The sequence below is a fragment of the Aquila chrysaetos genome, chromosome 2, assembly GCF_900496995.4.
Source record: "Aquila chrysaetos chrysaetos chromosome 2, bAquChr1.4, whole genome shotgun sequence".
Classification (NCBI taxonomy): Eukaryota; Metazoa; Chordata; class Aves; order Accipitriformes; family Accipitridae; genus Aquila; species Aquila chrysaetos.
Window position 1 is genome coordinate 61,161,546 of NC_044005.1, and position 24,180 is coordinate 61,185,725.

Sequence of the window (24,180 nt, forward strand, 5' to 3'; positions counted from 1 at the left end):
TGGTGTGGGATGCAGCGTCCCATGAGCCTCCTGAGCTGGAGCGTAACGGCTTGCGGAGGCAACGGGGAGAGGACCTACCTCCTTCGGAAACTTTGCAGCCTGTCAGTGCCTAGGGGAGGACTCTCAGATGAGGTGGGGAAGCTGAGGAGATGAAGTGGAGGTAGGCTGGCAGGAAGGCTCGGCAAACAGTAAATCTGACATTGCAAGTCTGCAAGAGTAACTACTTGTATAAAAAATACCAAACTTATAATACTTAGCCCTCGGCCTCAGCTCTCCATCCTGCCTCTCCGAGCTTTCAGAGGGAATTTTGCACAGCTCCTGCACTGCTCCACCAGCAGTCCACTACATTTTACCACCCTCAGGGTTTCAGGAGAGGGGATTTTAAGATGCTCTTTTTAGCAAACTGAAATGCACCTCTCCATACCCAGATGCTGAGGCAGGACGCCTCGGGGTAGTGAGGGGAGGGACTCAGGTTGTTTTGCAGGGACCTTGTCTGGCAAATGCTAAACCACAGCCTGAGGCAAAGACCTGCTAGAGGAACTCCACCCTCCTGCAGCTTCTTGAGGTGGGAGACTGAGTCCTTCTTGTTTCTCTGCAATATCAGAAGTGATGCTACTAGCTCCACATAAAAAGAAGGAAGGAATCACCTTTTTTGTGCTCATTTGACTTGACCACCTCAGCAGAGTGACCCTTGCCGCTCCCATGGCCTCACTGCATCCATTTTTCGCATCTTCCCTTTGGTGCTCTGCCTGCGCTCGCTTGCTCTCCGTAAAGTTTCATTTCCTCAATTCCCTGCCACAGGCTACTGTCTGCAACAAAAACGTCAGGCCAAATGAAGAAAGGTAAGATCAGGAGGCGAGGCTGGCCTCAGCTGCTCCTGGGGGTCCCATTCTCGCAAGGGTTTTCAAGTTCTTCTGGCTCATTAAGCAAACCTGAGTGAGAGGGGGCACGCAGCTACTGCTCTACCTGCTGTCACCAGGGTGCTATCCTTCAAAAGAACACCTCCTCAAGGACAGCACTGTCACTGCCGCTGAATTTAAGTTAAGAAAAAAAAAAACAGGCTGCAAGATGACACTGGGAACCATTTTTCCTTTTGCTCTTAGTAACAAGGGAAGGAGCAGACACCATTAATACTTTTTGTCTGGATTTTGAAGAATTTCCTATCAACTGCCTGCCCCTTCATTAAGGCACCCAGACAGTGAGATGGAGAATAGGGCAGGGTACAGCATCGGACACTGCTTGTGAGATGCCTGGTCCTTTCCCACCCCAACGCAGTAACTGAAAATACTAATCGCGGCTCTGCAGGACCTGCTCTCAGCAGCTGAAGAGCAAGCCTGCTGCAGGACTCCTTCTGAAGGGGCTCTGCCACTTGCAAGCCTGGAGCAGCCAGCAAAGCACCCGTGGCAGAAACCTTGCTGCATTTCTGTTGCACTAGGACATGCTTGCAAGAGTAAAAAGATGTTTTCTTGTTTGAACGTAGTTTGATTTGGATCCTCTGGCAAATTATTTAAGTGCCATGCAATTGCTATTGCAGTAACCTTCAGCACATTTTGCAGCTGGAGACATGCAGGTAAAAAGGGCTGAAACCAGCTGCAAAGAGAAATGTGCTGTTTCCTGAGATGTGAATAGCCGGGCAGCAGTGTGCCAGCCATGTCCAGACTGGCTGCTGCCCCTCCTTCAGTACCCATGAAGCAGGGGACAAACTCAAACATGGAGCAATTAAAAGAACAGCTGCAGGTAGTTTCCTGAGCAGAGGAGAGAAGGACGCTTACTTGGTTTTCTATAGATTTGTGCCCTGTAACTGCCTGATTCTTGTGTCTGAGAGGGTGTCAGATGTGATAAGAGCTTTTCCCAGCATCAAAGCTTTTATATTGTTTCTTCTGCCCTCACTGTCTCATGGGACAGGTGGCCAAAACTGGGAGAGGACAACTGGGGTCTCACATCTCTGTTTTTTGCACATTTCCACTATGCCTGCAAACCTTTGCACCCCTTGCTCTTGTGCCCCATCAGGACTGTTTGAAATGAGTCAACAAGTCCAAAAGTCATATGAGGAGTGAAGGAGAGCACGAGTTTGTGAATACATGAACTCCTATTCTGAAGGAAAGCAGACTGAAAAAGTGCACCACCTTTTTGCCATGCATGTCTCAGGCACAAAATGATGGCACTGAAGGAAAACTTGCCCATCTCGCCCTCACTGGTGCTACCACCTCCCATAGTCTCTCTGGCTGACACAACGGCTCAAGGGCAAGGTAGACAGAGTCTACACAGTGACGGATGCCAGTATATGTTGGTTTGGATGCTGCTACTACTTTCAGTTCTATCTAGGAGAGTTAAATCTCTGCTGTGCTGCAGGGAGATAATGATATATGGCTACCAGCTCTAACAGAAGATTACAGCTCTTTAGAAATCTGTGTTTTTACAGCCCAGAACAAAACTACATTCACTCCGCCTTGTATCTACTAAAAGGCTTTGCTGTAGCACTGCTCCGTGTAGGGAAAACTCACTAATACCACTTTTGAATACCTAAGAATCAGTCTCCTTGGGAGTGGCTCCAAGCAGAAGAAAAGGTGTTTGTATTTTCTCCAGCTTTTTCTAAACTGCTTGTGAGAATGTTTAAAACATGGGACAGCTGGCAAAATTCAACTACTCTAGGAGCTAAGAGGGGAATCACATTATTTTGTCCAAATGAGAGATACTGAAATATTTTGCTGACTTTTCCTTGAAAATTAACATGTGGCAGTGGTTGGGATATGGGTGGTGGGTACTTGAGGAGCCTGGACCCTGCCATCAGCTGGCCTTGTCCCAGGCAAATAGCTTCGCACGTCTGGTTGTCTTCTTGCCTCCTGGAGGGGATGCTGTGGGACATGTGGGAGAAGTGAGACACTGAAAGGGTAGGAAGTTCCTCACTCGGGACCTCACAGGGAGGCTGGCACAAGCCCAGGAATCTCAAATCTTTCTCACCTGTGAAGCTTGAGTTTCCACTTCCAAAAAGGCAATGCTTTCTTCTGCAATGCAATGTGCTATTAACCAGAAATATCCTGCACACAGGATAAGACGGAACTGGCTATTGTGGGTAGGCATGAGCGACCAAGGGTGGGATTCACCTGGGCATTGTAGATATCTAGTTATGAGCTTGTTTTCCTTGGCTCATTTTATAAACAGAAGTAATGTATACATAGGACATGATTAACCTCACCCTAATGTTGGGTATAAAATAGACAAGTCAAACCCAGCTTTTAGAAATAGGATTAGTTCTGGATTAAGACACCTGAATACAGCTGTCTACAAGGAAGTGACAAAGCTCCCATGATCATCAAATTGCACCTTGTCGGTGGACCCTAGAGCCACTGAGCCCACCACAAACTACGTCTATATCCAGCCAGCTGAATGACTGCACACCTTCAACCACATCGGCTAGATCTCCACTGATACCATGGGAGGTCAGACATCCAGCACACACAGAAACACCTCTGTATAAGGGTCTGAAGGTAGGCATTTAGGTGTCTTCATCTGTTATTGAATTATTCCCTGTAGCTAAGTCTGGTTGCCTGAAAAAGTCATCTAGTGCCACCTGAGATGACCTGAGGTGCCCAAGACTTTTTGGCAGATGTGACACAGGGTGTAAGAGAGATTACATCTGAAATGACCAGAGGCACCTATACTGAGGTGACGGATGAACTGAGGTTTGAAATTAGGCTGGGTGAATCCCACTCTCAGTTCCCACAGCTAGCACAGATATTTGTGTTGTTTGTTTCTTTAATGACTGGTTTGGGAAAGTCGGCCTTTCTACTCAGATCCTGTTGGCTGGGCAGTCTCAAGGATTTTATGTAAAAATTCTCTTCCTGGGATCAAAACAGGCAAGAGAGTCCCTCAGAGAAGGAGTTTCTTCTCACTTCAATCCCCAAGGCAATAGGCAAGAGAAGAGAAGAGCTCTGTAAATCGCTGTAGAACTTCATGCCACGGATGAAAATTGTCCTGACCTTTCTTTGAGCAATGGTGAGATGAGTGCTTTCCATGCAATGTCATTAGGCAATCACATCCAGACACGCAGAGAATATTGGCTCAATGCTTTTATTAGCAAAAATTCCTACTGTCTGCTTCACTAAACACTTACCTTTCATGTGCTATGCAGTGCTGCTTTGGTATTCATGGTGAAGAGATGTGTAACGCCTCATGTGCCTGAATACTACCCAAGAGGAGCATGCAGGTATAAAACTTTGCTGCCAGAAAAGGCAATGCTTCTCATTTTGCTCACCTACTCTGCAGGCCATCATCTCCGAGCGGTCAGTCAAAGAGGTGCCCTGCTGTGCACAGAGAAGAAGGGGAAAATAGTCCTGTTACCAGCTGAAAAGTATCCCCTCCCTCCCATTTAATAACATGATATTCCCCCACAGAGTGTGCTTTCCTGAACAACAGCTGAAGGAAAGACAGAGAAGATCACAAGAAGTTTATATCTTTTCCACATACGGCTGTTGGGTATGTAGATCTGGGAGACACGAAGCTCTGCAGGAGTCAAGAGTTGGAGTCAGGGCTGCAAGTGCTGGCAGGGACTCCTGGGTCAGAGTCCTTTTGTGGCTGGGACCAGTGGCTGTACTGGGAGTGAAGGGCATTCTCCTTCAGCTGCTGTGAAACGGGCACATTTTCTGCTTGACTGCACTTTTGCACCTTCTTTTGGCTTAAGGCATGAATAGCTTGTTCCTTCCCTATGCACGATCCCTGTGCCAGTCGAGGCATGGGTTTGCATGAGACCTGGTGTAAGCCAAGTTTAAATGATCATCCTCTAGAATTACCGATATAAAATTTAATGTGATATTTTTACCTTCAGCCCTTGCAGTTACTGGAGCGCAGGTTAAAAGCTGCATTTATTGCAGGCATTTATTTTTATTAAGAACGGATCTTTGCAGTCCATCAAAAATATTCAGCTTGGGAGGAAATGCACTGCAGCTCCCTTCGCTATCAGCTATAGTTGCCAGCACGGTGAGCTGTGTTGCTAATCATACAGCATATCCACCAACGCATGATGCAGGGCAAGCACAGTGCAAAGCACGGGCTGTTAGAAACATCCTACAGGTCACCAGTGTTGGTCTAGGGCATGTTTTTCTCCCCGCCACTGGCCTTCCACAGGGGCAGACCGCTGTGCACAGGGTGCTCCTCAGGATGCTCTGAAGTCACGGCAGAACCTCTGCTGAAGGGGACAGGATTTCACCCCTCCTGCAGCGCTCGCCCAGGCATCGCGGTGGGGAGAGGTGGTTCCCTGCTGCCTCCTCTCTGGGATCTGATGGGGCAATGTGGAAGGCAGGGCTGGAAATTAAATTTCCAGATGACAACGTCTGAGAGACAAGTAAGGAAAGGTTATCCTGTGTCTAGCCCTGCATTAAGTGATGAGAAGCCATAAATGTAAAGCAGTTTCCTGTTGTTATTTTTAAACTAATAGGAAAGTGATAGACCCAGGTCAGACTGAAGCTGCACCATCCTCTGCTGTCCAAAGCTAGTGCCTTAGGAAAAGTACAAGGACAGGGCAAATGTATACTGATTTCGCTCCCAAAATACTCTCCTGGGCTATTTGTACTACAGTGATTTCCTGAACTGAGGCGGTGCCTTTGCTAGTAGCCTGTAATTTGCTTCCTTGAATTTGCCCTTAAATTGCATCAAGTTCTCTTAACTTGCCTTGAAGCTACCAAGGTTTCCAGTTGCTGAGCCGTGGGTCAAGTCCCAGCTGTGGCTGCCCGAGGAAGGTCCTTCCAAGGTAACACCCTGACTTTGTCGGGGACGGTCAGACAAGCCCTTGTGTCCCTCTGGCCTCTCCGGCCAACCTGCAATTTGACTGCCTGTTTTTCCAGCCTGCCCAAGAGCTTTCTCCTGGCTGTAAGAGGAGGTCGTGCTGTCACCCCCCACCGTCAGACAGAGGCAATTTTTGCTTGTCTGCTGTTTTCCCCACTGCTGGGGAGCACACTTGCCTTCCAGGATCTGCAGCAGTGTAACACTGTAAATGCCACCAAAGGCGCTCTCCGTTTCCCTTAGCATACAAGAAAGGAGAATCAAGTCACGGTTGGGCTTGTAATTAAGTGTAATAACAACAGCTTGTATACTGCAGTTGACTTCTTGTCTTTGCTGTATCAATTCAAATACATTACACTGAGATCATTTTGTGCACAGTCCAGTTGGGTCTTGTGTGTCAGCACATGTGGCAAGGGGTTTTAAGAGGTTTTGCCAAAGCACAGCGTTACAAGTGTCGACAGCAGAGAGACAGCACAAAAAAATTGTGATTGCTAATATTTAGTGTGTTTCCTGACCACCACATGTTTAATACTTCACCAGTTGCAAAAGAAAGCAACATTTCAGCCAAATAAGTGTTCTAGGTCTGCAGCTCTTTTGCTTTGGGAGCTGTTAACTCTCAGAGTTTCTGAGGTGCCACCAGCTACCTTTACCATCAAAGGAAAACACGATAAAGGCAATGCAGTGTGGTGTTCAGTGCAGGTCCACATCCTCTGTCCCACAGCCTCGTGGCCACCGGTGGTCCCCACCATGGGAACCACTGCTCTTCCCCAGGCAAGGAGCAAACCTGGGCTGGGCTTGTCTTTCTCAGCCTCTGCCAAGATCCTCTGCGAAAGTTTGTGTTGCCAGGCTTTTTTTAAAGCACACCAAAATGCAAACCCTGAAGCGCTGGGCTTTCATAGCGGGTTTTTGTGCCAAATCCAGTGTAATCCTTGCATTTCCCTTCCCTGCCGAATTCCCGGCCTGCATCCAGCCTGTAACATAAGCGGCCTGGGGACGTTTTGTTTTGGGAGGTGGAAGAGACACCAAGGGTGTCCCTCAGAAAGCACGATGGGGAGGAAAATGCACACTGCTGACGACAGAAGGAAAGCAGTGATGCTCAGGATAGACAGAGCCTTTCCATTTGACTCCTGCTGTGGCAAGCTGGATGCTCTTAACCCTGAAAGTATACTCTCTGCAGACTTCTATTTGGTAAAAATCAGAGCCCCATGGCAGGCTTTCAGGTGGTTCCCGAGCTGGCTGAGCATGCCTGGAGAGTGCAACCACAGCGGCCCTGGACAATTTGGTAAATTAGGCACTGCAGGATTGCTCTGGTCTGATGTTAGACATTCAGTGTTTGCATGAGAGTTTTAGGCAGCCGATGTTCAAGACTGGAAATTTTATAGTCAATCTACAAGTCCTGCCATGTGTAATGGATCTGTCTGAACTGAGCAGATACCCCTAGTGTTATTAAAAAAACCCAGTTTTTAATATATTGCAAATAAATGCATTTACTCGAGGGTAGGGCTGGGAGCTCTCTATTTTTCTTATCCTACAGCAGACTGCGTAAACTACTGACTGGATAAGACCAGGGAAGTGAGTCGCTTGTTAGTCAGTCATGCTTACAAAGTTTTAACTAGGCAAAGCATATTTGCCTTTGAAGCAGAGAAGCCCCCAGCTGCAGACACTTGTCACCAGAGGCCCCTATCAAGTGGTACCTTTTACCATGTGGGTGAGCAACCCCAATTTCATTCCCAGCAGCATCAGTTCTGATCAGTCCAATCACACTGGGTTCTGAAATTGTGAGATTTGAAGTGTAGTGAGAAATGTGTAGATTTTATAGTTTGTAGATTTTGTAAAAATTTGCAGTTGCTTGTAGTAATAAACAAACAAACAAACCTTTATTGCTTTATGGTTTTTGAGCTTAGAGGAAGCTCTTGGACCACATCTTTAGGCTTTTCTCTGTAGCTGAGAAGGCTATGAGTCTGCCCTGTAAAAATGGAGAGCAGGGAGTCTTCCGTTATCACTGGCCTGAGGGAGCATGAAATTGAAAACGTCAGCCATCGCAAGGCTTATCATAAAAGCATGAGAATTGCTTAGACCCTTATGTCTAGCAATGTATGCAGGCAGGACTGGGACTAGTATTCTTCCCACGTGCAGGAAAGCAGTTGCCTGGACAAATCAACATTTGAAAACGTATTTCTGCAGTTGGTTTTTTTTTATTGACCTTTGTTAGCACGTGACCCTTGCCAGAAGCTGTGAAGAATGCTGTATATTCCCTTGGTACTTTGTGCATGGTTGTATATTTGTTTTCTTTATTAAAACCTGGACAGAGGAAAATGGACCAGCTTCCACTCCATTACCCCTGCTCAACTTCATCAGCTGCATGGAGTTGTGGTGAAATAACAGCTTTTGATTTGATGGAGTACATCCAAAAGCCCACTACTAACATGCCTGGTAACAGATGTTATAAAATTGCAGAGAGTAAATGTTTGGCAATTCTCCTCTAACGCGGCTACCTTGTGCCGGCAGCCTCGTGGTCCAGTTCAGCCTCCCCGCTCAGGAGTGCTGCGCATGAAGTGGAGGGAAGTCAAGTTTGGTATTGGTAGCACTTCCGAGGTGAGGGAGGATTTGCAGAACCACAGAATTCGGGAAAAATTTAGGTTGGCAGGGACCTCAGGAGGTCATCTACTCCAAAGCCCCTCTGAAAGCAGGCACTGACTGATGGGTGCAAGCTCGTGCTTTCATCGTGCTTATCTGCAGTATGTAGGGTTAAGGTGGCTGTTGTGGGGTTCACCTATTAGACAGCTGCAACAGAGACCTCGCCACCTGAGCCAGCTCCCTGTACTGTATTCACAGTCAGCGGAGAGAAACAGGCATGACAAGGGTTTTGTCCCACTTTGGAGAAGCTGAGCCAGCTGGTAACAGGTGAATCCCATCCAGGAGTGCACATCTATGGCGTATTTCTTGCTGCTTTATGATCGGTGATAACAGGGAAAATGACAGCGTGAGAAAACTGCCTTCGGATGAAAAACCTAAAATGAAAAATAAGTAAAAAGCTCTTTTTTTTTCTTCTCTCCCTTCTGGTTGACCAGCAGCCTCGGGGCAGATGAGCCACCTGCCGTGCCTGTCCCCCAGCCTGGTCCCTGGGGAGATGCAGTCCCCCAGAATGGCGGGGAGGAAGCGAGGGCGGCCCCCGCTCCAGCCGGCACCCATCAAAATGCCTGTTCACAACCTCTACTCGGCACCAGCCGGTGCTTTGCCGGTCGTGAAGATCCCAAAGAAGAGAGGGAGAAAACCCGGGTACAAGGTAGAGACATGATTTTCACACTCTTTCTCCACCTCCTGCTGGTTTTAATACATTTTCTTCTAGAATTTCAGGTGAAATGCAGGAACAGAGGCAAAGTTGTGCAAGCGTGGGGCAGAGCAATGCAAAAAAAAGTAAGAGAAGCTGGTTTCTCTTCTACCTGAGCTGGTGAAAATTAGAGGGAATCTATTTTTCTAAAGTTTACAGTTATTTTAATTTGTGGTGCTTGAAAATAACTTGTCTCCCAGAATGTGTGAGATGGCTGTGCACCTTCTGGGAAGTGTTTCTCTCTCATTTGTCACTTTTTTCTTCTCTCTTGCTTGTCACTTTTTTCTCCTCTCTCACTAACAGTGATTAGAAATGAAACAAAATGAAAGGGAAAGGAAAGGAATACGGGGGAGTGGGAATAAAAGGGGAAAATAAAGCTGATTTCTAAAGGAAAAAAAAAAAGGGACATTTTAGAAAGTAATGAGATTTCACTTACTGAGGGAAAGGCGGTTTTGATTATTTGTCTGCTCACTTTGGGAGAAAATCATGCCTAGCTCTCGATGTGACCCCGGTGGGGAGGCAGGGCTGAAGAAAGAAAGAAACCCTGAGTGCCTTAAGCCCTCCCCATGCTGCCGGTGGGCTGGGGCTCTCCCACCGTCCACCGCCCCCTGCCCCGCTCCCCGGCGGGTCTCAGCAGCAGTAGGGCCACTGTTATGCCTCAGATCAGGCGAAAACGGGACTGTGATGCTGAGGGGAGGGGAATTTATGCTGGGAAGTGAAAATGAGCTACATTGTAGTGAGTGGTCTTCTTGTTGGTAGATTGCTCCGCTGCTCTCTCCACCTGTGTCTGCAGGCAGCTAGGGGCACCGAATACATTTGCTGTGCCTGTTCCTTGTTTTTAACGGGAACGGGTACAGGCGTGCAGTCTGTTACACAAGGAGGGCAAATTGCTGGCTGTTAGAAAATAATAGCTGCTTAAGTTCCTGATGTCAAACCCGAAAAGCCAGTAACACGAGCGGTGCATGCACAGGGCTTGCCCCAGCCTTCGCTGGAGAAGGTCTCAGCCCCAGGGGTTGCCCGGCTCTTCCCTGGGTCTCCCCCGGTTCACGGGAGGCAGCAAGACCCAATGCACAGCGCTGCCGGCCGAGCTCCGAGCACAGGGACCAAATGTCTCAGCTCCTTGGGTTTGGGCTTTATCTAGAGCAGGCCACCCATATCGTTGCCCATCCCTCCTTTTCACCTCCCGCCAGACCTTCTTCTTCCTCCCATCCTCCAACCTCCATCCTCCCTCCTCTCTCTTTTCCAGGCAAGCCTTCCTCACCACCCCTTTGCATCACATTGCCAGAATCCCCTACTCCTCTGCATCCCCCTGCGCAACACCTACTGCTGTAGGCATCAGTACCTCAGCCCTTAATGCTTTCTCCCCATCTTCTGCCTTCTCCCGTGTCTCTCCATGCTCTTCCTACTTCATACATACCCCTCTCTGCCATGGGGGCACATTTTGAAGTGTGTTTCAGTGTGTGCTGAAAAACAGACTTTGCATGGCTAAGAAACAGTTTCAGCTGCAGTTTCCCATTTCTGCTGAAAAGCCTTACCTTTGGTAACGTGAATGATGTAACAGCAGCAGCGAAGCAAAGTCAACCTTACAGCATGCTCAGGTGTCCCTCTTGGGATTACCGCAGAATTTTATAGCGGTAGTCCAAAATAGAGCTGCATGTCCAAGCTAAGACTGGCAAATACTCTAGTATTTGTAAAATGTGAGATATGGAAATACTTATTATTTTTTACTTCAGTGTTAGGTTAAAACTCTGGGACAGAAACATCTGAATTGTTTTACTTGAGGTACTTGTCATTACAAGTTTATGATTTACTATATTTATTTTACTTTATTTATTACAAGTAATAATTTGAATTATTGTCAGTAAAGCTGGGTCACTTGTAGGCTCTTTAGATCAAAACCACCCAAGTCTGGGATAATAATACTTCGGAGATGTGGTGAAATTGAGTCCCTGAGATGATTAAGTGATTTGCCAAATACCACAATGACCTTGTATGCAGAGTTTCGGCAGACCACATCCTCTCTGCCCCTGCCTGTCTTGCTGACCTCCATTTCTTACTCCTGCATTGACATTTGATTTGTAAGTTGACAAAAAAAAAAAAAAAAAATGCTGGGGAGTATGGTGTGTTCCACCCCAAATGCACCCATCCACCTGCGAAAAAGCCTTTCACCAACAGCCACGTGTTTGTAAGCAGAAGCAGCAAAAAGGGAGACTTAAATTTCCTAAAATGCTGCAGTAACATTGCGCTTCGGACCTAGGTGGCTGAGCACTTGATTGCTGTTGCCCCCTCTTCTTCCGAAGGAAAGCTTTTCCCCCAGCTGGGTACCACACGCGCCTACTCGCCGTCCCCAGGGACTTAGCGGGGAGGCGACAGCATCCCTCCTTTGGCAGTGAATCTGGGATGATGTTATTTCTTGGTGAGTGGCAGTGGGTAAAAAGGCATCTTTTTATAACCGATGGCTTAAGTTTCTGGAGCTGACACTCATGAGCTGTAGTATCTGTGGCATCTGGCCTGGCACTGTTTATTTGCGCTATAGGATTCGTGCACCGAAGCGACTTTTACTGTGAGGTGCCTTTGTACGCTGTGCGCTCAGCTGAAGTGAACCCCTCTCCATCAAAAACACTTCCCCAGTGTGAGTCAAAGATTACACTTTTTGATGGGGAACTCTAGCTTGATTTAATTAGCTTGCTAATTGTATAACTTTCAGATACCATGAGACTTAAATGCATTTAAAAAAATGACTCCCTGTCCAAATGGCAGACAACCAAATTCTTTATAGCAACCAGATAGCTGAATTATTACAGAACAGATGGAAAAATACTTCTGAATTTTTAGCAAACTAGGAATTTACAGCCTAGATTTAAATTTATTTTGACCGAGATGTGAATAACAGACATTTTTAATCACATGCTCTTTATAACCAGATGACCCATTGCCTGTTTTCATTGATATTAAAGCAAATATCTGTGTCTTCCTAAAATGACATTTCATCACGCTTCACCACCAAGCAAAGTCCCTTTCCTCGCTATCCTGTTTATTTTTTCACAGCTTTGGTTCTAAAATTTCATCAGGTATTCTTCCAAAAACTGTTTCGTACCTGATGAAGAGCTATTTGCTATAAAATGCTGCATTTTCTCTAAATATAATATTCTTTCTGACTGTCTAAATCTCTAGGAAAAAGTCTATTCTGGCAGCTGGAGGGGGGAGGTTAGTAGATGGATCGGTTTTATTTCTCTGGCTGTAAATGAGGGGCAGCCCCGAAGAGCTGCCTAGAAAGCCCGAAGGAGGGAAGGCTTTGTTAGCATCGTGGGGGGATTTGTGGTATTAGAGGACATCGGAGCGACACGTGCCCAGGGCAGTGCTGCAGCAAAGACCACCACATCCCTCCCAGATGGTAACAAAGCGATAGCCCCATCCGAGCAGCCCGAGGGCAGTTTGTCCCCCCGTGCTACCGCAGCAGCTCCTGCCCTGGGAGGTGGCCCCAGCCCAGGGTGAGCGGTCGGCTGGGACCTTGCAAACTCCAGCCAGGTGGGGTGGGCTGCGAGAGTCACCCTGTGCAGGACGGCATGTTGAGTGACAATTTCCATTACAGGGATAGGTTCCCCTGCTGCCCTAGAAGTCACTATTAATGATGACAAATAAGCAGTCAGGATTCGGACACACTGGGACCGAGATTGCAGACACAACCTTAAAATGCCCTGATTATTCACCTGTCTTGTGATAGAGCCTTGGATTTCAAGGTTGCATACGCTCCTCTTAAGGTTACCTGCCTCGTTCACTGCAAAACACTTAGGGGATGTAGGAGGCTGCGTGCAGACTCCCCTGCATCATTTGCTGTGCGGAAGAAAGGTATTGCGTGACACAAGAAGAAAAGGTGGCAAAGACCTTGGACTGTGTTTTGCCTTTGCCAGCACAGTGCTGACCCCTCTCTGCCCCAGCGACTTCTTTGCTAAGCCCTGACGTGCCTCGTGCTGAGCCTCCTCACCTGCAGCCGAATGCACAGAGAGCGTGTGGTATAGCCAAGGACCACAACACATGTACTCGGAAGCTCTGTGCTTTCTCGGTGAGGTTTAATGGCACACTTCTGCCCAGCCAGTGGAAGCCCACATGGCAGGACCACTGGCCCAGGCACTCACCTTGGTGCACATCTGTGTGCGCAGGGGCTGGAGGTGGTTTTCTCTCCAGCAGCAAAAGCTCTCGTGGCCAGGAGGTGCCTCTGCCATCCTGGCTGGAAGGCCCGCAGGGACAGGGTGAACTCCAGCCTTTTCTAGCAAATGTTTTGTCAGGACAAGGGACAACCAGTACAGGGGAACCAGGAGCCATAAAGATGAGGACCTACGATCTAAGCGGTTTAAGAAAAGTACAGGGAAAATTTGCATTGTGGTTCATCTTGTTTCTTTCCGGTGTATTTTATTATACAAGCTGGCAGAGAACTTGTTCAGAAGGAAAAAAAGCTATCTGGTAAACGCTCTTCTCCCTCCTTCACTTTATTTGGTGTGAGATGACAGAAATACCAGCTAGATGAATCCTGACTGCTCCGAAAGGATTCATAGATTGTAACAGAAACTCCAGGACTCCACAGTGTCCTCCCCATCCGCAGCCACTGCATACTCAGACAAACCTGCAGCCGGCATCAATGGCACAAAAGCCCACGCTCTCTCTGCATCTAAAGCACCGTGACTTTGGTGAAGCAGACACACTTATTTCCTACCCTAAATCCCTGATCAGCTTTCTCTGATCTCTTTTCCATGGTAGAAGCTCCATAAGAGTGGCGAGGTTGGTTGTACATCTTGTTTTAAAGCAACCATTGCCTTTTATATCTCATGCTGTGCATATTAAAACTTATGACATTTGATATTCAAAAGCTGATTTGAATGCCTTACCGTGAGGATTTCCCAAAGTGCTCTGACAGATTTTCTCTGTCTCCTTTTCTCTCTCTTTCTCTCCTTTACTACTTTTTTTTCATTTTCATGCGTATGTGCTCTCTCAGCTGCCAAGCTCTCAGTCAGTCAGCTGGTTGGTTGGATTGGCTTTTTGATAGAGAAGAATCAGTCCAAAAAAAGACATCTTTAAATGAAATACTTTGAGATTTACACTTAGTGATATTCAGGGACTACTCAGGATTTCAGTGGCCAGGAGGTATTTAAGTTGTGTTTGCTAGTGTACTGTCTCTTGTAATCAGGCATTGATTTATTCTGATCTAATGAAAGCATATTCTCTGCTACCCCTAATAAAATGGCATTTATCTGTATCCAGAGGCTGTAGAGCACACACTGTTTTAATTAAGTTTGCAGTAAACTGTTCACTAAAACAGCAAAATGCCAAGAAGGGCCTTCCGAGCTAGAGAGTTTACACAAGTTTTGCCCTCTGTTTATTTGCTCTTGAACGTAAGCCTGCCTGGGCCTCCAAAAGCCAGGGAACAGACAGAGAAAGAGGTCTACCGGGCACTCCCCCTCTCCACCAGGCTGATGGTGCTGGTTGGCGAGCACACACTCAGATGGTGCATTAGGGTCAAGGGCCGGCGAGGGGACTTGCGCGCCTGTGTTTGAGGCCACAGGCCTGTGAGCCAGTAAGGATGTTAAGGAGCCAACATGCAAGTGAAACAGAAGTTATTAGGTGTGCTGCCTCCAAAATAGTATCTATATAGATGTGTGTATGTGTGAGAGCATATATATATATATATTTATTTATATGTATACATAAATATATATACAAGTATATATGTACAACTCTATATAAATGTATATACTATGTACAAGCACACGTATGGATATATGTGTTTATTTTACATGCATGATTGAAAGCAAGCCCAGAAGCCTAGCGTAGGTGCTGCCCAAATTTCACAGTGCCAGTCCACTTCACCATAGAAAAGAGAGTCATCGACATGTTGGTACAGAAAATAACAAATCATGCTGCTTCTCACCTACTCTTATGGGATAAAGCTCAAACTGGATGGGGACCTTGATTTTGGAAACACTGTTTTCCTCACATTTATTTTAATTGCTTGGAAAACAAACTGACAGCACTTTGCTGCTGGTCTTTCCTGATCCCAATCTGAAAGCAAGACAACCCTACAAAAACAGGATAACATGGGCATGTGAGGACTGGCACTAGCCAGGGGCCAGCTCAGGGTCCCTAGTACCCTATGGCTGCCAAACAGCAGGAGGTCAAATACATAGTTTGTCTTAGATTCACTTATTGAACTTTTCCTCCCTTGTTCAGGCTAAACCCAAAGGAATTTAGCCTGCCCCAGGGAAGGGCAGGTGGTGGCACCATGTGGAGTTGGTGCCTGGCACTGCTGAGACAGGTAGGATGCAGCCTCTGCCCCAGACACCGAACAGTGCCCTGCTAGGGATGGTGCCTGGATGAGGAGCCAGCTTTTATTTCTGTCCGGGCTTATCGTGCCCATCTTTCCACAGAGGCTGCTCTGAGCGAAACTCTAGGTTGCATAAAGGAGCAAGTTCAGGAAGGGCTTGGTGGAGGTCTGGCAGGCAAAAATTAAAACCATGTCAACAAATATGGCCTTTTTGTTTGTTTTGATGGGTACCATCCCAGCACAGGCTACAGTGCTACTGAAAGCAAGAGAGACCCTAAGTTCTCTCTTAGTGAAGCCCTTGCTGGGATAAGCCAGAAACTGGGGAATGATCCAAACTCCCAAAGATTTAATGATTGAAAACTCACTTGGATGGCACTAAGTCCAACAGCCTTCCCTCTCCCTTCCCCAGCTTTCTGTTTTCACCGTTACAGTGAAACAGTGACCATTATTTTAGACAGTTGTAATCATAATCATGGACAACATGAATCTTTATCCAAAGTGACTTCTGCTCTCCAGCAGGACTTGCTCAAGGTTTGGTTAGTAGGTAGTGGTCTGGCTTCATTTCCAACTAAAATATACTTTTTACTTTATTTCCAGCTTGGGTGTAAGCTCTGAGAGAAGCGATAGTCTGTAAATTTAACAGGGCTAAAAATTCCTTTTCATTCTTACACTTGTCACTTACAGCATATTTACCTTTGGCCACTGAAAAACAACAACAAAAAAAATCACCTGCCAGAAGAACAGCTCAGTGTAGTATATGTAAATATACAAACCAGCCAGCTATGTGCTTGGCTCTCTGCTTTCCCCATGCTTCCCTTTGTAGCAAAAGGAAAAGAAAGCGTGGTACCTTCAGGTCACATCCATCACGTCAGCACTTCATAATTATGAGGACCTGATCGTCACTTGACGGGTGAGACATTACCAGATACCAGCAGCATAAAGACGTAGTGATATTGCACCGTAAATTCCCATCGCGTTTCACTTCTCCAAGCCGGGCTGCAGGTCACAAAGATTACTGGGTGCAACAGTGCAGCAGTTTGTATTTACTACCTGGTAATAACACACTACGGACCATGGTCTGAGCTTATTTACATGGGTGTCTGCCCAAAGTAGCCTCTTGGTGCCATTGGATTTACACAAGATTTACACCCCTGTAACCATGAGCAGAATCTGGCCCTAAATTATGACGTAGTTAAAGACCCCGTGTTTCTGAGTTGCGGAGAGTTGTTTACACCCACATGAAATGCGTCGTAAAATGCCATTGAGCTGATTTGTTAGAATGTTAGACCCAATTTGCTCAGGTGTAAATAACTACCCAGTGGGTGGCATAATATTTGCATCCTGTAACTTAAGGCATTGCTGTCTGCTGCAAATCAGTCAGGCTTCAGGCTCCAGTATCCTCCCGGGAGCAGAACGGATGCTCCTGGCCTGGAGAAAGTGATGCAATAGCAGATTGCTAATGAGTGGGAGTTCATGGCGCGTGACATACACGGAATAAAATTGGAATATTTTGTGTATACTTTCATTACCCAATTGGTTATTTTTTGCAGCTGAAGTCTCGTGTCCTGATGACTCCCTTAGCAATCTCTCCACCGAGAAGCACACCGGAGCCGGATATTAGTTCAATCCCCCAGGATGCAGCTACGATACCCAACTCGGCCACCCCACAGGCTCTCACAGGTACCCAGCCTCAAGTGCTCCTTGGCCAAGGGGTGAGCAGGAACCATGGGCTGACAGCCAGATGCTGTGCTTTCCAGAACAGGTGGAGCTCATGAAAATGGGGCGCTTGCAGAATAGACTGGCCACCAGTGACAAAGAACAAAGATGTCCTGCAAGACTATGTTTTGGCTGCCATGTGTCAAGTTTAGTGGAGATGTGAGCTCCATTTCTCTTGAAATGTGAACATCAACATCCCATGGATGCTACCCATGTGTAGCGGGTATTTTATACCCAACACTCATGCCATCAAATGTGTTGCAATGACCAGACTAAACCCTGGTGTGAACGTGAAACATCTGTTACAGCTGTGGGGAGAAGAAGGATGGAGGAGCCATGGTCTGACTGTAGGCAGGGGTACCAGCACATAAACCCCGATGCCTTATCACAGCAGCAGACCTGGTCATTTCTGACTGTAGTCAGGGAAAATACAGCCTCATGCCTTTTTTTGCTTATATTACCAGAAGTAACATGGGTCAATGCTTTTAAACTGGTGTAAATGAGAAGAAAATCAACAAGACAGTTGATTTACCCTGAGATTTCAGCAGCGAAATGGATTAGATAACATTAGAATATAAACACAACACATAAATCCCATTATTTCTTAGCTGGGATGCACAGAGGAGAAGTTTTCCATCTGCTCTGGTAGCAGAATGATACTAAATGTAGCGACGATGACAATAATAATATATTTTATTCTCATTTATCCCTTCACATAAGAAGACTGCAAAGCGCTTGGCAAACATCAGCCGAGCGGTGTTTCTTAGCGCTGCCCTGAGAGGTGTGCCCAGTGCCGCTTTTGGAGGGGGACAGGGAGGCACAGTCCACCAGCCCCACCAGATCACCGGCGTGGCCACAGAGGCAGAGGCTCCATGGGTCATTTCGGGCTCTGCGGATGCAGAGCACCTTCGTCTGCTCGTCCCCATGGTACCAGCACCTTTTCTCCCAGCAACTTCCCAATGGTGCGTGTAGGCTCCCACCAGAGCAGGGTTTGCAGGAGCAGGAGGCAGGCTCAAGCCAACTTTTACCTCCCTCTCTGCACTGAAAGGACCATTAGGGCCCCCGCTCCCCAGCGAGGGACCCAGCACGCTGCCTGCAGGCTGCAGAGTCCCTTCTGCAGCTGAGCCCCGGACAAAACCGGTGGCTTGTCACAGCAGAAGCCACATCCTGCAGATTTGGTGAGGTTTGGCACGGTGGCACACAGGGAAAACTGCACCCTGACAGCCCCCTGCAATTCATGCATGCTGCTGCTGTCTTTCAGTGCGTTATCCCTTTGTTTGTTTGGCACTTGGAGGGTGGAAAGTGCTATGTAATGATAAGTATGATTGCTATTATCCTCCTGTTTACCTGGGTTATATACTGCTTGAGCCCCTTCTGCTGTTCAGTGAGAGATGGGGTAGCAGAGTGCACTGACAGTTGCACTAGATTTTCATTATGGTGATGCAAACTGTAAATTTTTTCCAACTTTACACAGCTGTCATCATGTCCTCCACTCCGCTTGATGTTTTTTTTGTCACATATCTGATTTCTGTCAGAGGATAATGTTATATTGTCTGAGAGATGACAGCTCGAGCACACTCAGCCAGCTATTATAATATGTCTCACTTTAGCTTGACTTTAGGCTGTGTTTTAGTCACCCTTAGTTACCACAGTGTTATCTCCGCTTCCTCCAAGACGCAGTTAGTCTCAGCCAAGCTTAAAATAAGTTCATGCTAGCAAGAGGAGAACACTGATTTTTTGGCTATTGCCAGCAGGCCTGATGGCATGTAGAAAAACTGCCTTTGCAGGCAACAGCATATGAGAGGAGGCACGCGGGGCTTGGCTGTGGAGAGGCTGGGGCATCCCTCGCAGACCCCCTGTGTGGCACCTAATGGGGATTTAGCTGTGGTCCCAAATGGGGATTTAGCACTGCACGCAATGTACGGTTTCCCTCGAAGTGATGCAGTTTGCAGAGGGAACTGCAGTTTGCAGTTTGGACATGGAGGGTCAGGAAGCTCCCAGACTCTCTGCCATCGCACTGTGCAGCTCAGCGCAGCAAAACCCTCCAGAAATTGCAGCTGCATTAAGGTCAGAAGCAGCAAGGAACCAAAGTCTCCCAAAACTCATCTCAGAGCAGTGCTTCTCGGAGGGCCTCTCAATGAACCAGTCTAGAAACACATAGAGAAAAAAAACCAAACCCCAAACACCCCTCAGGTTGGATTTTACCCGTTGCTGTAGGGTCACCCCTGCTAGTCACTGCCCTGCGCTCCCCGGGCATGTTTTCTGGTCACCGGTTGCGTGGACGAGGTAGCCTGCGAGAGAGCAGACCCCAGGCACACGCAGGAGCTTCTTTAGTTGCATGTAGCTTATCCTCACCTGTGACAGCGAGCAAGGCCTAAACTCAGCTCACTTCACTTAGGCAACGGGTGATCGCCGCAAGGAAGCCTGGCTGTGCCGTCGCAAATGGCAGCAATTCGCCGGTGAAGGGAAGGGCTTGCGAAGTAAATAGAAATGTGTAAAGCTAGCATTTGCGAGGGTGCTCTCAGGGCCGTTGTGTAATAACCTTGTTGGGATTTTGTGTCTACAGTCTGCATTTATGTCAACAAACAAGCGAACCTGGGGCCGTACCTTGACAGAAAAAAAGTGCAGCAGCTCCCAGAGCACTTCGGGCCCGAGAGGCCGTCCGTGGCCCTGCAGCAGGCTGTTCAGGCCTGCATCGACTGCGCGCTCCAGCAAAAGGCGGTCTTCTCCCTCATCAAGCAGGGCTACGGAGGCGAGATGGTGTCAGGTAAAGCATTTTTGTAAGGGGTTTGTAGCCCATAGGGAAGTGCTTGAAATCTTAACCCGATCCCCGGTCCTGGCTGTCCTAGCTGTCCCGTTCACATCAGCCGGCCGGCAACCAGCTTTGAACATCACTTGCGCCTTTGTAAAATGAGCTGCTGCAGGAATTGCCTTGGTGTCAGATGAAAGTGTATTGGTAAAGAGTATTGCCGTGGTGATTTAGGGGAGGAACAGGGCTAGCTCCAGGGTCCTGCGCTTACCGCTCTTCGAAACGGTGCTGAGGCCAGGCCGGTGCGCTGAGCAGCGTTGCAAGGCCGCTTCATGCCACACGTTGCCGCCACACGTTGCTCTAAAGGAAAATTTGCACAGAGTTCAGCTGCTGGTGTGTCCTCTGCCTGCAGTTCATGAGCCAAATCTGCTCTCAGCTGTAGGAATTGCAGAAGTCCCGCGGCAATTCCCCATACAGCAGGACTATGCAAATATATCAGCGAGAATCAGAGATCAGAGGGAACCTCCCAGGAGCTCCTCATCTTCCTGCAGTGACACTTCTCGCTGTGTCCTGGATGAGTCTCCCTTGTCCCATGCTGAATCCCCTGGCCTGGCTCTCAGACTGAACATGAACTTTTCTTTTAATCACAGCAAGAGTTTTGTGTCACAACATGCTTTTAGCATGTGGGGATGCAGTGGGAATGAAACAATGATGGGAATATGGGAACAACACTCTCCAATGAGCTGCCATGGATGACTCAGGCACGAACACAAAGCCAAGGACCGCAAGTCCCATCAGTTTTGCAGGGACCAGAGCAGCTCAGCTGTGCCATTGGGACCCTCTTGTGTGGGAGCCCAGGCTCTGGCCCTCTGTCCAGCATATAAATCCTGCTTCCTCCCTCTCCTCTAGTTCTCTCTAATCACAGCTGTGCCTTCCCTAAGGGACATCAGAAACACTCTAAGAATGATCCAGATTTGTTCACAGAAACACAAGACTGAAGCAATTTAGTGCAAAGCTTCATTTTTGCCTGGTTCTCTGCTGCATATATGATTTTCATTACAAGCAGGAGAGTCATGTTGTGCACCAAGCTTGCCAAACCCCTTCGTCTCAGTTTCTCTGAACTGGCTTGGTTTCAGGTACCTGAGCTAAAAGCACCTGGTCAACATTGCTCCCAACTTCATGCGTCTTCTAATCATCGATGAGGGGTGAATGGCCTCCTAGTCATGGTGTGGCTCTGCGATTGCAGCTCACTCCCAGCCTAGCAGCAGTGCAGACAGATTTTCTCATGGGCTTTCCAGTCTTCCCATGGCTTGGCTCACAGATGCTTAACCGGCTGTGGAGCATGATCCCTTACAGCAGCTCAGGCCAGCTATAAGCTGGCTTGATAATCTTTATCCCAAAGATTATAAGCCTAACATTGCAATTTATACTTGTTAGTAGTGACTGGAGGCTGTAGGACTGGAAAAAACCTTCCAGGTGGTGGAGTTCAGGCAGCCATATCAGGTAGTCCTCCCTGCAAATCTGTTGACACCTGAATGTGCCCTTCTACAATTAATCCTGCGGGGTCTCTTGTGACCCCTCCACCTCTCTCATGGCTGGGACCTATGCCCTTTTTGACTCCTGGCTAAATATATTCCCTGACAGCTTTGTCCAGGAATTTTAATTGCTCTGCTCTCAACCGAGATGTATTTCTAGAGAGCAGTCCTCATCGTGCTAGGCCGAAATACACAGTTTCTTTCAGGTCCTCTCCACATTGTGAGGAAGGTTGCTGGATTAGTGAAAGAAATGCAAGTGTCTTCCCACAGCCCCATGTAGAAGAGATGGTGATGGCTGCAGTGCCACAGGGAAATTTTCCGTTCCCTGAACATTGCTGTGGCCTGCCTCTGCAAGTGTGAATTCACCCTTTTTGAGCCTGGATGACCAGAATGGTGCCCATCACTCCAGCTCAGGTTTCACCAGGACTTTATATAGTGGAACTGACACTCCCTTGTCTCTCCTGGAAATGCTTTGTTCAATACCTCCTTGAAATATATCTGACTTTTTCATCGCTGTGTCACCTTGGTGGTTCATGGGCATCTGGTCAGCCTGTCCTGTCATTTCTCCTCCCATCAGGTCACGTTGAGCCTCCTCAAAAAAATTATGGATTGCCATGTACTTTCTAGTATTTTTTTCCACCCATTTTTATTATTGCAGAGCTCAAGATCAGCCAATCCTTTCTGTGCAATCTCCCAGTCCTCTTCTCCATTGATAATGCCTCCTAGCTTACAGCATCAACAAAATCTTTTTGTGTCAGCATGGACCACTGCTGTCTTGTCTCCAGTGCTTGAGGGCTCCTGCCAGCAGAGCCTATTGTCATCTCCTGACCCACCTTTTATACACAATCATTTCCAGTTTAACAAAAGATTTCTCATACTTTACTGGATTCTGGATAAACCTCAACTGCCAACCTTCCCTTGCCTATAAATGCAATTAAATCAGTAAACAAAGATCCGTGATGGAGCTGGTAGCCCTCTGTTCAGTACAACCCTGGTACCTTTTATTCATTCACAGCCATGCCTTTAATTCTTGTGTCCCCATTATCTTTTAAAACCTTGGGTATTGCTGAAGTCAGCCTAATAGCCCATCATTGGCAGATCACTTTCTTTCCCGTTGCTTAGACCAGGCTATCATAATTGCCTCCTTCCAATCATACAATACAGTTTTCAGTTGGATGCATATATTAGAAATCCTTGAACTGCTGGCCATGACAGTTGGCGTCTTCCAGTGCTTCAGGGTGAAGGTGATTGGGGTCACAGAAACTCAGCTCCTTCAGCTCCTCCAGTTTGTTTTGTACTTCAGGTGGGGTAATTATGTAACATATTTTAAAACATACAAATACTTGTGTGAAAGCTTTTCCCCTGCTCTCATTCTTCCTCCCACTGTGCATCCCCAGGTGTTGACTTGCTCCTGCTTGCTTTCCAGTTTCAGCTTCTTTTGAGGGGAAGCAGCATCTCCTGAGCCTGCTGGTAGTGAACAGCATCGGGTATGTCCTGCGCTTCCTGAAGAAGCTCTGTCGCAGCCTCTTGTGTGACAATCTCTTCAGCAACCAGCCTTTCCAGCAGTACAGCGCCGTGTCAGAAAGCCCAGAGGTGTATGAAAACAGACGGATGGAGGCAGGTAGGCTGCTTGATCAGCTTGGGCTCCCGATTTAATAGGGCTGAAGAAATTATTGTCTTTTTTTGGTCCTGTACTGTATATGCTAGAGAACTGTGGGTCTCTGTGGGACCATCCCAGAGGGAGGCAGCGGGCTGATTTGCAGTATTTTTTTCCAGTGGCTACAGAGGAGGCTTTCAGGTGAGAACCACTGTGTTGAGGAGCCCCAGCAGTGATAGGGATTATTTTTTTTATTGTTGTCATGGTTTAACCCCAGCCAATAACTAAGCACCACGCAGCTGCTCACTCGCTCCCCACCCCGCCCCCAGTAGAATGGGGACAGAATCAGAAAAAAAAGTAAAACTCGTGGGTTGAGATAAGAACAGTTTAATAGAACAGAAAGGAAGGAACTAATAAGGATAATAATAACAATAATAAAATGACAATAATAATAAAAGGATTGGAATATACAAGTGGAAAACCAAGTGATGCACAATGCAGTTGCTCACCACTTGCCAACCGATGCCCAGTTAGTTCCTGAGCAGTGGTCCTCCCCCAGGCCAACTCCCCCCAGTTTATATACTGGGCATGATGTCACATGGTATGGAATACCCCTTTGGCCAGTTTGGGTCAGCTGTCCTGGCTGTGTCCCCTCCCAACTTCTTGTGCCCCTCCAGCCTTCTTGCTGGCTGGGCATCAGAAGCTGAAAAATCCTTGATTTAGTCTAAACACTACTTAGCAACAACTGAAAACATCAGTGTGTTCTCAACATTCTTCTCATATTGAACCCAAAACACAGCACTATAACAGCTACTAGAAAGAAAATTAACTCTATCTCAGCTGAAACCAGAACAATTATTTTATATGTCTTTGTTTCTTTTATCTCTTTTCCTAAGGAAACAAGGCTCATATGATCCCATTGTCCTTGTTTCAGTCAATTGTTTGCCATAACTTTTGGCCTTCTCAAGCATACCTGGCCCTGGGGTAGATGCCTCAAAGGGATTAAGTTCCTCTAAGTTTCAGGCAGGCGGGAAGGTAAAGGGGAAATTTCTCTCTCCATCCAACTCAACCACCATATTAGACACTGAAGGATCCCCGCTGACTACCAAGCCTCCTCCGCTTGCAGACCTGCTGCGGAGTGTTGCCTGTCCCCGCTCC

The 24,180-nt window shown here is 47.3% G+C and overlaps 1 protein-coding gene across 1 annotated transcript in view; it reads left to right on the forward strand.

Annotated features, from left to right (window-relative positions):
• The first annotated feature begins 8,908 nt into the window (after positions 1 to 8,908).
• Positions 8,909 to 24,180, forward strand: part of SCML4 (Scm polycomb group protein like 4) — a 46,807-nt gene continuing 31,535 nt past the window's right edge. The window contains exons 1-4 of the mRNA XM_030007397.1: positions 8,909 to 9,064; positions 16,976 to 17,105; positions 19,708 to 19,908; positions 22,852 to 23,046. Coding sequence (XP_029863257.1) covers positions 8,909 to 9,064; positions 16,976 to 17,105; positions 19,708 to 19,908; positions 22,852 to 23,046 — 682 coding nt within the window. The remainder of the gene's footprint in view (positions 9,065 to 16,975; positions 17,106 to 19,707; positions 19,909 to 22,851; positions 23,047 to 24,180) is intronic.